This window comes from Rhinolophus ferrumequinum, chromosome 11 (genome assembly GCF_004115265.2).
Source record: "Rhinolophus ferrumequinum isolate MPI-CBG mRhiFer1 chromosome 11, mRhiFer1_v1.p, whole genome shotgun sequence".
Lineage (NCBI taxonomy): Eukaryota > Metazoa > Chordata > Mammalia > Chiroptera > Rhinolophidae > Rhinolophus > Rhinolophus ferrumequinum.
Window position 1 is genome coordinate 24,371,028 of NC_046294.1, and position 13,895 is coordinate 24,384,922.

The following is a 13,895-nucleotide window of genomic DNA, read 5'->3' on the forward strand; positions in this document are numbered from 1 at the left end:
CATTACGTTGTGTCCTCATCCACCTTATTCACTGGATCTGGCTCTATATGACATCTGGCTCTTCCCCAAAGTCAAAATGACCACAAGAGGAAAACGTTTTTAATCGATTCAGGACATCAAGGCAGCCATGACAGTGCAACTAAAGACACTCACAAAAGAGGACTTCCAGAACTGCTTCAGAAAGTGGCAAGAATGATGGGATAAGTGTGTTCAAAGCAAGGGGGTGTATTTTGAGGGGGATTAATGACAATGTGTCTTTTATTGTAATAAGTATTTTTTTATTTAAACATTCACCGTAGTTTTTGATCACACCTCATATTCAACAAAATAATATTCAAATGAAATGGCCCAGAGTTAACCAGTGGTTGCAGTACCTCTGGCACACTGCCTCCAACTTTAAAAGAACTGGTGAAAAGTAGATTAGTTACAGTTAAATAATCTGGTTCATATCCCAGATTCACCATTCCCTAATAGTGTGACTTTGGGCAACTTACCTAGCTGTTTTGAGCCTACTTCCCCATTTATATAATGAAGACAATAATACCTATCTCACAGATGGTTTTGAGAATTAAATGAGATGACATAAGTTAGGTACTCAATGCTACTAACCTTTTCCTTCCCTAACCTGTAAGCAGTAGTGGGATGGAAAAAAAGTCAACAAACTGTTTGCTGCAATATATATATTTTAATTGAAAGTGAATCGACAGTAATACACCATAAATTCTTATTTTGACACTCACCAAAATAGTCACCTGGAAAACCCGCTTTTTGTGACAAAGTACAGAAGGCTTGGTCACATTTAAATCACTGAGAACTAGAGAGAAATACTATCGCAAACCGTAATAGACATTACATCCATAAAAATTTTCCCAGTCCTTATTGAAATATTGCACAGTGCAATTGCTACATGGCAAACTAGTGTAGCATAGAAGTAAAAGCAAAAACAAACAAACCAAAGAAAGAAAGCCACAAGTCTAAAATTGTTAAACAGTTAACAGTTCAAACTTAGTAATCAAATCTATCATTGGGTTCGTTAAAACAAATCCTCCTACACCTTGCAGTGTATGATTTAACTTTTACTTAACACAAACCAAGTTTAAAATTAGTAGTAAAGATTTTAAAAATGAAAAGGTTCTGCTATTACAGTAACATACTTAGTTAAACACCCTGAAGAAAAAGAAAACTAAATATCAGGATATTTGATAAAAAATAATTTGCAAATTAAAATAGTATGCAAATAAAAAAATAAAGTAGTATGCAAATATGCAACTTGAAATTCATGCAGTGTTTTATTTAAGACAGCATTAAAACCAAAGAAAAGTGGTAAAAATGGCTTTCAAGAGGGTATAAATCCAGATTATTTTCTCAATATGCTTTAGATTTTAGCAGGATTTTGAAATTTTTTATTTTTAAACACATAAAAAGCCCATGATTAGAATCAGTTAAGAGCAATGTACTTAACTGCAGTATGCCTTTATCAAACATTACTATTACATTATGAAAACAATGCAGTTTACCATTTACTGTTCATTTAACAAGACCATCTCAGTCTTGGAACTGAAATACAGAAAATAGGACATTTCAGGGGAGTAAACATGGCCCTGAACAAAAAGCAAACTGTGCCAGTTTTGTACCTGTTGTGGCACAAACACCAATCAATCCTTTGCGCTTGTTTCTGAAACAGCCACTGCCAGCACTGATTCATTTCCAAGAAGTGAGCAGATACCAGTAATCTGCTGGACCATATAAATAAAACTAGAAGGCTGTGGAGGGCAGCAAGTTTACTTAAATAGTGACTCCATAAATTTGCTATCTGTAAATAATCTTTTAAATTAATCTTAGGCTATTCCTTTTTTATGTGTAATATATATATATATTTCTATTTATATAAAATGCATAGAATTGATTACTAAAAACACTGAAACTTGTGGGGAAAATTAAGTCCTTCATTTTCAGTGTGACTAAAAATGTACTGCTGGTTTTTATTTTATGATCTAATACTGTAATTTTTAAAATCAATTTCAGGCACATTTATTTCATTGATGATTATTAAATAAAACACTGCTTGTGTTAATGGAGTAAAGAAAAGTTTATCCATTATTAGCTTATTGTCAATGCTGTACTAGTGGTATGCAATTCATTTACCAAAGAAATGCTATAAATCCAAAACATTTGAAGAGTTTTACACCCAAATGCTTTGTACTGTTTATTCCAGTAAAGGCTGTAAGATTATATTCCAGATTTTTAAGGAAAAAAAGTTAAGTCAAGCCTGCAAGATACAGCTTTCTCAAGTGTCTACAATGCCAGTATGAAAATAAAAAATTAAGTTACATTGATATATCCAAGTTTTTTTATATGCAGTGATGAGCACAAACATTGAGATAAAATACTGATGCAATTAACACACCCCAAAATAACATATGCAATTATTTTCCATCATTTACAATACAGTAGTTACAATGACACTCCAAACAGAAAAGCAAAGTAAAAAATCAAAACCCCAACTTCTATTTCATGTAATTAGACTTATACAGAAATTAGAAGGCTAAATAACAACTAGTTAATCACCTAATTTCACAGCTATCTGAAGTGGCAATCGTTATATAGCAGCTTATCTATGATACATTCAAGATAAATGATACAATTTATTACTTGCCCATAAGCAAAAACACAGCCTGTTTAATACCTTTCCTTAAATTCCACCTCTACACTACAATATACTTGAGGTCTATGCAAAAAGTAGCTACCTTTTATATAGGAAATGGATGATTAAGTCTTTGGTGCTGTAAAAGCAACTTCATTTAAACATTACCACCACCAAAAAAAGAAAGAAAAGACCCAAGACACACTTCCTAGGAAGAAAAGCATGTAATTTCTGTCCCTGACGGAATGTATTAAATAAGCAAACACCACGAACAAGCAAAACAAGTACTACAATGTAAAAATACTTTTAAAAAAACCCTCTCACATGCATAAATGAAAATTGCACACAAAGAACTCACATCTTTTCAAGCTTCAATAGTAAATATTCTGCTACTACTTATTAAATACTGCATGGATTGCCCAAGCGAAGATGAAACCACATCATGAATCAATGAGCAATTTGCATTTTCTTTCATTATCTACTCAAAGTCATGCCTACTGCACCTCTAAACATTTTATTAAATCCAATTATACAGCAAACACTCCCAAAATAAACTTAGATTGTATTGCAGTTTTACTTAACAGTATATAAAATGCTGTGTTGTGACAGATATCAACTATCCATGAGATACTGAATCAAGTTTTCTTAAGCACTACTAACTGCTTGCTTTTCTTGAAGCTAGATCATTCTGAAAAATCAGACAGCAGAATTCAGCTATAGCAAACATGCTGCCCTCTTAGCAAGGAAAAAACAGCTACAACCTGAAATCATACCACACAAAACCAAAAATGAATATTACTCTATCAAAAGAAAACAAAAGAGTAGGTCTGAATTTTAAGTGCTGCAGTCCTCAACATTTATATATAGGCAATAATAACATTAACAACCTCAAATATTTAAGGCACTATGTGTGGGAACGGTTTACAATGCAGCTGAGATTATTAGAACAACATTTAAGAGCAAAGTCTAGGCAACATCTTGCCCATGCAAAGACACATGCAAATGTAAAGAACAATAGCTCAATTTCTTAGGTAAGTGACCCAACATTTATACACTAAGACACAGATAATACAATTCACTTGTAATTCTGACATATGTGCATCTGTTGCTCTAAGTCTGTACACTGAATGGCTTCCCAAATGTGGACGTGTCTTGCACTAGTTAGAAGGCAATTTTATAAAAAATAGTAGGAGCAAAACTGGACTTCTGCTCCCATAAGTCACCTGTCTAGAGTTACTACATAAGAAGATAACATGACCAAAGACAAGTTATACCAAATGTGCAAAACACATTAAAAGTGAGTTTTTTTTAAAGCTCAAAGTTGTTTAAATTGCACCCAAGTCTACATGATTCAAAAATAATTTTCTTGTGCCATGGCTAATATTTATTAAATACCATGTTTTTATTTTTAATCAAATGTGTCTATCATTGAGCTTCCTCAATATACTCTTTTTGAGTTTTCACATATATGGAAACTGGCTGAGTTTTGTTGGACTCAATGGAAATCCAGTATACGCAGGTGAGGCTGCAATGTAAGAATGTGGTGGGAAGATTGGTTTGTACTGAGTCTGATGAATAGTTGGGGATGGTAACAGACGGGGATTTATGCCGACTGGGACCTGGTGAACTATGCCACTGGGATGGGAGATATTGTAAGCTGGATGCTGTAACATAGGTCTTGAGGTACATGGAGAGGCTAGGAGGTGGGCCACTGGTGCAGCACTACTGAGGGCAGCTGATGACGGGTAGGGAAGGAGAGTAGGCTGTCCTCCGAGGTGCGTGTTTCCCGCCAGATGGGCATGCACAGCTGTGTGATTGGGACTTCCGTGAGAAAGAGTAAATGGATTACTGGTAACACTAGTAGGGAGATAAGCTTGCTGTCTTCGATGTCCGAAGTTTCCATTCCACTCTTGATGCCCAGATCCGAAGTGCTGAACCTATCCAAAACAATCAAACAAGCAAAAAACTCTAAATGCATATTTTATAAATTAAAAAGAAGAGGGAAATTACAATAAACTCTGTAACTAATAACCCATAGACAATCTCTCAGATCTTAGATTGTACTCAGTATAAATAGAGATAAAAATAATGATTTTATATATTAGTATTAACATTTTAGTATTTGTTAGTACATATTATTACATTATTAACATTGCCACTACTGCTGCCAGCAGTATCACTATCCCACCACTACCAATAGCTACCATTTGTGGAACACTGATCATATGTAAGGCTAACATTTTACACACCCATTATTTAATTCCAAAACAACCCCATGATACAGTTATTATTCCCATTAACTGTGGTCCAGATTTGTTGAAAAGACCTGGCCAAGATAATAAACATAATACGTGACAAAACCAGGATTCAGACACAGGTCTGTTGTAATGCCCGTGATCTTTTCTTTCCCCAGTTGAAAAACATTGCCAAGCCAAGTGAACAGATGGAAAGTACTCAATACATATCGCTAACTATCACCACCACTAACACATAAGAAATGTAGCCATAGATCCTTTCGTGTGCATTCTGATTTAAAGGGTCTAAGAAAATAGACACACTAAATATATATTTAAGAGAATCTAAGAGCTTAATTTTTCTTAAGAATTCAAGTTCTATGAATAATCTGCTTAATTATCCTATTATTAGGATATCCAGTAACTATCCTTTAGTCACTTGGGATAATGAAAAGGGTAAAATTTATTAAGATTGCATACAGTTTCAGAATCTCTTTTATCCCAAGTGAAAAACTCCTGAACTTGAATCCAAAGACTTAGAAACGTACAAACGTACCTGACTGAAATGCAGATGCTGCTGCTGCAATGCTGATGCCAATTTTTGCTGACGATTACCCACTGTGGAAGGCTGGTTTTTTCTGCCAGGAGCAGATCGCCCTTTTGCTAATGGCTGGCATATAGAATCTGGCAATGAACCAAATAGCAAAGAGTTGATGCTTTTTCCTTCTCATATAAAAATTAGAAACGTCTTTTGGTATTTTACACAGTAGTGATTTGAGAATGTTAAAATTAAATAAATAGAACTCAGGATTTCCAATCACTGGATAATATAAGACGAGGTTACTTTTGTACAATCCATTTGGCCGGATCAAGTTGGAAAATCAGAGATGACTTTTGGCAGTGCTGTTCTCTGATGTTCCTAAATTAAGACCTCTGAAGGGGTGGGGGAAGGACAGTTTACCTGTGTTTGCCATATGCTCGTCGGCATTTAATCCGTTTTCTAGTCCCATTGGTGGCACCACAACAGTACAGGCAGCTGGTTTGGTTTCTGTGTTGGCAGAGGTTACCAGTTCTGTGTTTTGATGGGTGTCCTCCACAAAACTGCTCTCTGCAAATGGACTGTCGTGTCCCGAAGAGTCTGATGTTGGAGAGCCATCCACAGTATCACAACCACTTTCCTGCTCTTCATCTGACATACTACAACAAGAAAATATTTTTATAGTATGTTTTTCAACATTAAATCTAAAGTAAATAATATCCAGGCTCTGGCAAATTGATGACCATCTTACTCAGTTATTTCATACCTAATTATGATTTCTTCCTTGTCCATGTGATTTTTTCAGACTTTCTAGACTTTCACAATAATTCACTCTGCAGATGCTAGCCCTAATTCTGTCCTGTTTAGGAACACTCTTTTGGCACTAAAAGATGGCACATCCTTTCCTCTCCTTTCTTTCCCACTTGATCCTCAGTAGCAGTTCATAAAATCCCACTTTATATATTCCAAAAAACTTCATTAAAACACTACAAAAGAAGCATTCTCCTGGGTAATTTAAATGAACTGTATAAACATATAAGCATGTGACTTGATTATTTCAAATTAAAGTCTAAAATCAGGATACACCCATTTGGTGGTAGTTTGGGTCCTGTTAACCAACCAGTTATGTGAAATGTCTTTCCCACATCTCTGAAGGCCTAGCCAGAGTCCCGTTACTTCTCTTCCTGACCCTCTCGGGCACTGACAATCGCTCTCCTTGCGATTTCTACAGCATTTATTGTCTGTTTTAATCACTCATTTCATACTTAATTTGAAGCACCTCTTTTTGTATGTATATTTTAATTATATGCTTTTAGTTATATATTTATATATACATTTATATATATTTTTTCCATAGGTATGTGAATATTTATGAATATGTGTATGACATGAACTTCCAAACCACATGATAAACAATTTATAAGATGTGTTAAAATTTCTTTGCGTCTTCCACAGAGCTTTGGTTATAGGTATTCAATACTGTATTTCCTATCTAAGGAAAGAGAGAAAACAAATATATAAAATCAAGACCTGAAATTTATTCAAATTGTTTTCACTATAAAAAAAATTCTAAAAGCTAAAATCAAAAGTATTTCACTGAAATTTTTGTAGCTCATCTCTTAACGGGTTAGTACGTCATGCTGGTTAGGAGAAGCTCAGTACTTTAGTGGTAATGCACGTCCCTCGCCAAGGGAAGGGTAGGCAAGGAAATATGGACAAATATGCAAATTAATCACCAATGAGAGGAAAAAAATCACAGTGGATATTCTACTGACAATGTGTCATCACTTCATTATGCAAAACATTCCTTTTTTATTTTGCTAAAGTGCATGTTCTTATTCCAAATTTGTTACAACAGTAGTCTGAAACTAAAGTTGAGAATGTGGCTTCTTTACCCTTTCAAAAACGAATGATTCTTTAAGAATCATTTAATAGAACCTCAACTTTTCATTTAGATCTGTTCTATAACAATAAAGAAAATTATTACTTAAAACCTGAGTTTATAAAAAGTGATCTAGTTCCAAATTATGTTCCAGAGAGAAGCCACTACGGTAAACTGGCAGGTACTTATCATTTAAACAGCAAAAGAAATCATAGGCTTATTTAGTGGACTAAATAAATTTAGTCTTTATCATATACTAGTCATGCAGCTCTGTTACCTGTTCGGCCTCTTGCAAGGGGCTGGGCTGGACTGCTCTGAGGAGCTGGTGCTCAGAGTACTGTCAGGACTACTTAAGGAGCACATCCGGTCGATGTTCAAAGTGCTCTGGCAAGCTTCACAGTCTAGACTACCTTTACACCTAGTGAGAGAGGAAAGGAAAAGACTTGGGTCAAACATGAGAAGATACTCCCCAAGTGGCCCCAAATTAATTTATTTCATTTAGGATATGAAACAGTTAAGAGTGACCTACATGGGCAAAAATTCAAAGTTTATAAATATAAGAAAAACGCTGTAATCATCGTGGTTAAATACCATTCAGGAAGTTTACTCCAAAGGACACTGACAGACAAGGAGTAAGTCATAAAAAGGTGGGGTTTTTTTTAATCACACCAGAGGGCGCCATCATTATTATTTAAGGGTGCAGCATAGCTGCGAACTGCTTTTGGCACTTACTCTCTGAGAGAATGTCTCTGTGACGTCTCTTCCTCATCAGTGTCACTGCTAATAGTGATCACACTCACTGCAGGACTTGGAGAGTCAGCGATGATGATGGTTTGCCGCTGTTTGTCTGAAACTGATGAATCAGAGTCCTGCCTAATAGACGTTTCACAACTTCTTGCCTCTCCTTCTGAGTTATGATTGTCCTGTGTTTCTATACAACTTACTTCCTCAACATCTTTCCCGTTTACTATCTTTGGAGAAACAAATGCTGAATGTGGGATATTGGTATTCTGCAATGCATTACTCCTGCAATCAAAGGAATAATGTGTCATTTCTATCATCAAAATATGTACATGACATTTTTCTAAGATATCTTGTTAAAATGGACAATGTGAACCTTTGCTTGGTTCAAGATCATGTATGTAATACACTAACATACAGATCATAAATTTTGTGAAATATAAAGTATTATCTCTAGAAATATCAGTGTAGATTGCATTTACATACATTCAAATGGTCATTTTTTGGTAAATGTGATATCTGTGTGTCTAAAATTGTCTAAAATTATAGGCAGATAATAAATCAAAAGGGCAATAAAGACAATCTTACCAACTGAAAGCATTTATTTCCTCTCTTCCTGGCTCCCATTCCATTAGTTTTACCAAAATACCTCTGAGAAATTGAGAAGGGAGCTGGCTTAGTGTTTGTAACAAAGCTATCAAAGAGGTCATTTTGAATACAACAGAGTGACCCTTTAGTGTACATGCAAAATTTATCTTAAAGATTAATTCTCAAAATGCAGAGGAAATTTAAAATAGCAATACCAACCTGTTCTGGCACAATTTATTTTTCTTGGTAGTGGCAGGCTGAGGCCAGACAACATGTGCAATGCCCACACTAATTGGCTGCGGGGCCGATAAAGTGATTTGATTGGTTAGAAGAGGTTGTGGCATCACTGAGCTATAATGATTGCTGTGTGAAATCATTTTCCTAGGGAGAAAGTTTAGAAAAATTGAGTGCTTTTCTTTACCAAGATCTATTTTGCAAACTTTTCACAAAGAACTGCTTTTGTTTTTAACTTACCCCCAGTCTCCAAGCCTTTGTGAACCAGCCACACCCTCAGAAGTTAATGTAGTAGTAGCAGGAGCCATGGGTGTTACCTGTTGCCAGGCAGGTACCAGCATCTGCTGTGATCTACCAGACCATGTCTGCTGCACCAAAAGCAAAAGAAAAAATAATTAAGTTACAACATTACTACATCTTAAAAATAAAAAATACATGAAAGTAACAATTACTTAATACTTATAAAAGGTAAAGTCAGTAATCTACAAAGGATCCAATTCCCATCCAGGTCATTTTCATTGTTTCCCAACATCACAGGCTGATATATTACAAATGGATCAGTACCCCTACTTGAGTATAAGAAGAGTACATATGCAAAAATAATGAATTATTACCAACCTGAGAAAGAACTCCTGGGCGAATCTGTAGGGGCTGCACAGCTGGGGCCTGAGTTACAAGTGGAACTGTATTATCTACCCTTATTGAATAACTACTGGGCTTTCCATGCGTTGCAGGAATACCTGCGAAATAGGAAAGAATAGTTCTCAAATAAAAGAAAAAAATCTCTCCCTAAGTTAACTTTTAAAACTCTTTTAAATTTAAAGAATTGCTAAAATTCTGATTAGGATTATAAAACCATCCCCTACATAAAATGTTCATAACACTAACAAAGCAATCTACTAGGAAAGTGAGGTACTTTCTACCTTGTGGTACATCATTCATTCCAAAATGGCATAAAGCTACTCTTTTTACTGTTTTAAAATGCATTCCACAAAGTTGAATCATTTATTTTTCTTGAAACTTCCAATTAGTTTTAACATTTACTATGGTAGCTTTATTTTTCTTTTCAAATAGTTCTGCCACTATGATAAACGACATGGAAAGGTAAATCTGACTCAACATCCTCATCCTCTAGCAGGTTCATCCTGACACACAAACATTTAGCTATGCTTCGTATTCTCTTCTTTAAAACTGTAATAGGACCTTAACACTCTTGGCACCAAAGAGAAAAAGTAACACAACTTCACATTTCCATGGCTATGATGGTTTACATGATTCAAGAAAATTCATGATGGCACACTTATTTCGACCTCCAAAGGAAAAGCAAAAAAATGAACTTTTCTGCTTAATATGATGATACAACTAAGCTTTGGTCAATGAGCCTGAATCTACTAGTATTCCCAGACGAGAGCTGCTGGAACTCCAGGACAAACATGTTTCATTTTGCTCACCTGCTAGGAAAATTAGAAAGCAGGATTATCAGCCATGTTAATCCTGTTAATGTTAATATTTCTGTGTCATACATTGCAAAAGGACTTTGTAAATATTAAAAGTCTTACGATATTAAGCTTTAAGACAGTAAAGAAATACTGCTTTTCTTTTCCTATTGAAAAATAATTTTGCAATATTTATTGCATGGATATATGTTAAGTGTTAATCCTAAGGAGAATGTTAATGTTGTTGTGTTTATTTTCTTCACAGAGGCCTTTACCCTACTTCCAGGGTGTTCTACCCTCCGAGCTCCACCTAAAAAACTAGACACGAATTAAGTTTAACAAAGATCTACAGATTATTTTTTTAAAACTGACCTTGTTACCCCTTCCAAAAAGCATGTCTTGATCAGCAAATTCTCCAAGAAATATAAGCACACCAAGGCAGTGTAGCTATATTGCAGCAATAGACAATCTCATCAGAGAAAAAAGCAGAATTCACTTTGACAAGGATGAATGGATAGAGCAAATTCTCAAATCCCAACAAAAATTATGTTGCCGTTAAATTTTCCTTATAATCAATGTCTTAAGATGAGAAGAATTCTCCTATTATCTTCTCTCCTCATGAGGTCTAATTTGTTTTAATCAAATTCAAAAGTAGATTAAGCTCTCAATTTTCTATTATAGCTATTACATTAAGTAAAACTTTATCTTTGTTTGATTAGATTTGCTTTAATACCTGGAGAGCAGGGCACAAAAAGCGTAAAGACTGTTCTAGTACAACAAAGGAAAATTTTGCTGGAATGCATTTGATTCTAAAATAGTGATTTTCATCCAGAGGGGATGAATAACTAGCTTTTCAGACAGCAAAATAATGTTAAATGCTTGTTTAATATATACAACCTAAACTCAGATATGTTAAATAAAAGCTTGGCTAAGCCTTTTATACTTGAAAAACTCACAATAATATGGACATACCACCTACCTATTTATAACTACATACTAAATTTATAATATTTAAAATATATGAGATGTATGATGAACCTAAACATTATAACCCCAAAGTAAAAAAATTAAAATGAAGTGGAATAGACATGAAAATTTATTTTAAAATAAAAACTATACTGGTACCATAACTGCTACTCAATAGTTGCCCAATAATCATTTAAAAATATTTATTTGAAATGGGCTGGCACATTATGAGGGAAAGGGGTAAAAAGATCAACACTGGAATTTTCTACAGAAATGCTAAAACAAATGAGAGGGGGAGCTTTCGTTTCTAAGCAGACACTATACTAAGAAACAATAAAACATTTATACGGCCTGCCTGTCCTCCTGTTGCATCTATACCTGTTACATAACCTCACAAATATTTTGCTTTGTCTCCCTATTCATGCTAATTCAAAAATACTGTCCTTGACATCCTTGACATTTAATGGGTTGATGAGTCTGAGAGTATCTCTTTTTCTTTCTGTTATCCTTATTATGACCCACTCACACAGCTGCTAACACCTGCACAGAAAGATTACTAACCTTTTATCAATTATAAGCTGCATAAAAAGAAGAAAGATTTGTCTAACCACACTGAATGTTTTAAGAACGATGTTTAGCCATGTTCTGAAATGTGTCTCATAAGCCTCTTACGTTTTTGCTACAAACAGAAGGTGGGCTCTGAAAAAAACTGTTATTCCAAATCTTGATGAAATGTAACACACTGTAGGTGGGTGACTCTCAAACTGATTTTGGTACATGGGAGAGATTATTAGGATCTAAGAATCTATTTTTTAGTACAGATTAAAAACTCATCTAAGTGAAAATGCATTTGTCAAGACACCACTTAAATGACAACTGATTAGAAAAAAAAAATCAGCCTTGTATGCTGAAGTACTTAGAAGTGAAATGTCTACCACTTACTAGCAGATAGCATGTGGATAGATGGATAGATAAATAAATAGATAGAGAGAGAGAGAGGGAGAGAGAGCAATATGGCAAAATGTTAACCTTTGCTGAATCGAGAGTAGAATGCATTGTATTATTCTTTGAACTTTTCGTATGCTTAAAATTTTTATAATAAACAGTTGAGAAAAACAAACCCAACAGCATCTTTAAGAGTGCTAATAATATAATGCTGTGGGCATTTTTATTAGAGACCAGCCAGGGTTACTGTCACAGATCCTTATAGACCACCCCTGGACCACAATTCCATCATGAAAATCAATCATCTAAATTGTTGTTTTTCTGTTTTTAGTAATATAAACCTTTCTCTCAATGAAACCTTATATGAAAACCTAACATATAAAAAAGATAAAAGTAAAGCTACTCTGGTAGAACAAAAGTGGCTAAAGAGTTGACATGTTTTCACATCACTTATTATCAGCCAATCAAGTCAACAAACATATTCTTGGTGCTTTGTTAGGTAGGCACTGTGGGAGATACCAAAATAAATTAAAAAAAAAAATAGCTCAAGTCCTTAAATCAAATAAAAAATTCAAATAACCTTCAGAATCCAGAAATATTAAGGCTAGAAATGACCAAAGCAGTATCTATTCAGTCTGTTTCCTTTGACTAAGGCTGAAACAGGTTACCAAACATGTCTAGGATAACACAGCAAATAGCAGAAACAGAACTATATCCCAGGTATCCTGATTTAGCACCAACTTCTTTCACTTACATCATATATACAGTATTAACACCATGTTTCAAAGATTTAGGGCACCATTTGTAATTAACTTATTGCTTTAAGATACAACTAGATGTTAAAGCTTATCAAGGACAAAATGCTAGGAAAAGACATAGGAAGTAGGGTTTTATTCCAGTTATTCCAGTCCCAAAGCATGCTACTATCACCCTCCCAAGAACCACTAAGAAATTCCTGTTTGAGAATTTGCGGCCTCTTCAAAGGTATTCTGCCACCCATCAAACTTGAGGATTTAATTGCTATTTTTATCAAAGTAAGGGACATAACCCAGTTTAGTTAAAAATCAATCCTTTTTTTTAATCTGAGCTAGGAGTAAAGAACAAGACTAGGAGTTTTGGGACACAACTCCTACGACCAAAATTTAAAGAAGCGAACTCTCTGTCACTTTCATGTCGAGTAAGGATAGACAATATGTACTTACCTGAACATGTGGAGCAGTGATACCTGTACAGGACTGTCCATAGCTTTTCAGGCTCATTAATTTCTACTAAGGTATTTTATCATGCTAGACTCTACAGGAAATAGAACTGTCATATGACCCATCTTGTTAACGGTGATCACAGTGGAGCTCCAGTCGAGAAATGAACGTCACTGGTCTAAAGGCTACTGACCAGCCTAAATTAAACCCAAATGTAGCACTAAATGTAGCAAACACTATACCATACATTTAATTAATAGATGCCTAACTTTGTTTTAAGATAATGTATGCCTAAATTTGAAATGCAATTTAAATGAAAGAATACCTTGAATAGCTGGGGGACAGATAATCAGTGTCTGCTGAAAAGCATCGCCACAACCAAAATGAGCAGTTCCAGCCTGCAGAGGAATTCCATGGTGCACAACTGAATGAGCAGATGTGGTTAATGCCTGAAATGAACAAAGTACGGGCTTTAAACAGAGCAGTCT

The 13,895-nt window shown here is 34.8% G+C and overlaps 1 protein-coding gene across 6 annotated transcripts in view; it reads right to left on the reverse strand.

Moving 5' to 3' along the window:
* Nucleotides 1-665: 665 nt before the first annotated feature.
* The window catches only part of HIPK3 (homeodomain interacting protein kinase 3), a 99,926-nt gene continuing 86,696 nt past the window's right edge, over nucleotides 666-13,895 (reverse strand). For 2 of the 6 annotated variants that reach the window (XM_033119395.1, XM_033119396.1), the window contains 10 exons: nucleotides 13,733-13,856; nucleotides 9,480-9,601; nucleotides 9,102-9,226; nucleotides 8,847-9,008; nucleotides 8,628-8,690; nucleotides 8,031-8,324; nucleotides 7,576-7,716; nucleotides 5,840-6,075; nucleotides 5,435-5,562; nucleotides 666-4,581 (listed from right to left, as the gene is read on the reverse strand). In XM_033119395.1, the coding sequence (XP_032975286.1) occupies nucleotides 4,105-4,581; nucleotides 5,435-5,562; nucleotides 5,840-6,075; nucleotides 7,576-7,716; nucleotides 8,031-8,324; nucleotides 8,628-8,690; nucleotides 8,847-9,008; nucleotides 9,102-9,226; nucleotides 9,480-9,601; nucleotides 13,733-13,856 (1,872 nt within the window). In that variant the 3' untranslated portion in view covers nucleotides 666-4,104. Of the gene's footprint in view, nucleotides 4,582-5,434; nucleotides 5,563-5,839; nucleotides 6,076-7,575; nucleotides 7,717-8,030; nucleotides 8,325-8,627; nucleotides 8,691-8,846; nucleotides 9,009-9,101; nucleotides 9,230-9,479; nucleotides 9,602-13,732; nucleotides 13,857-13,895 lie in introns of all 6 variants that reach the window. The other 4 variants (XM_033119398.1, XM_033119399.1, XM_033119394.1 and 1 more) reach the window with 3 other exon arrangements.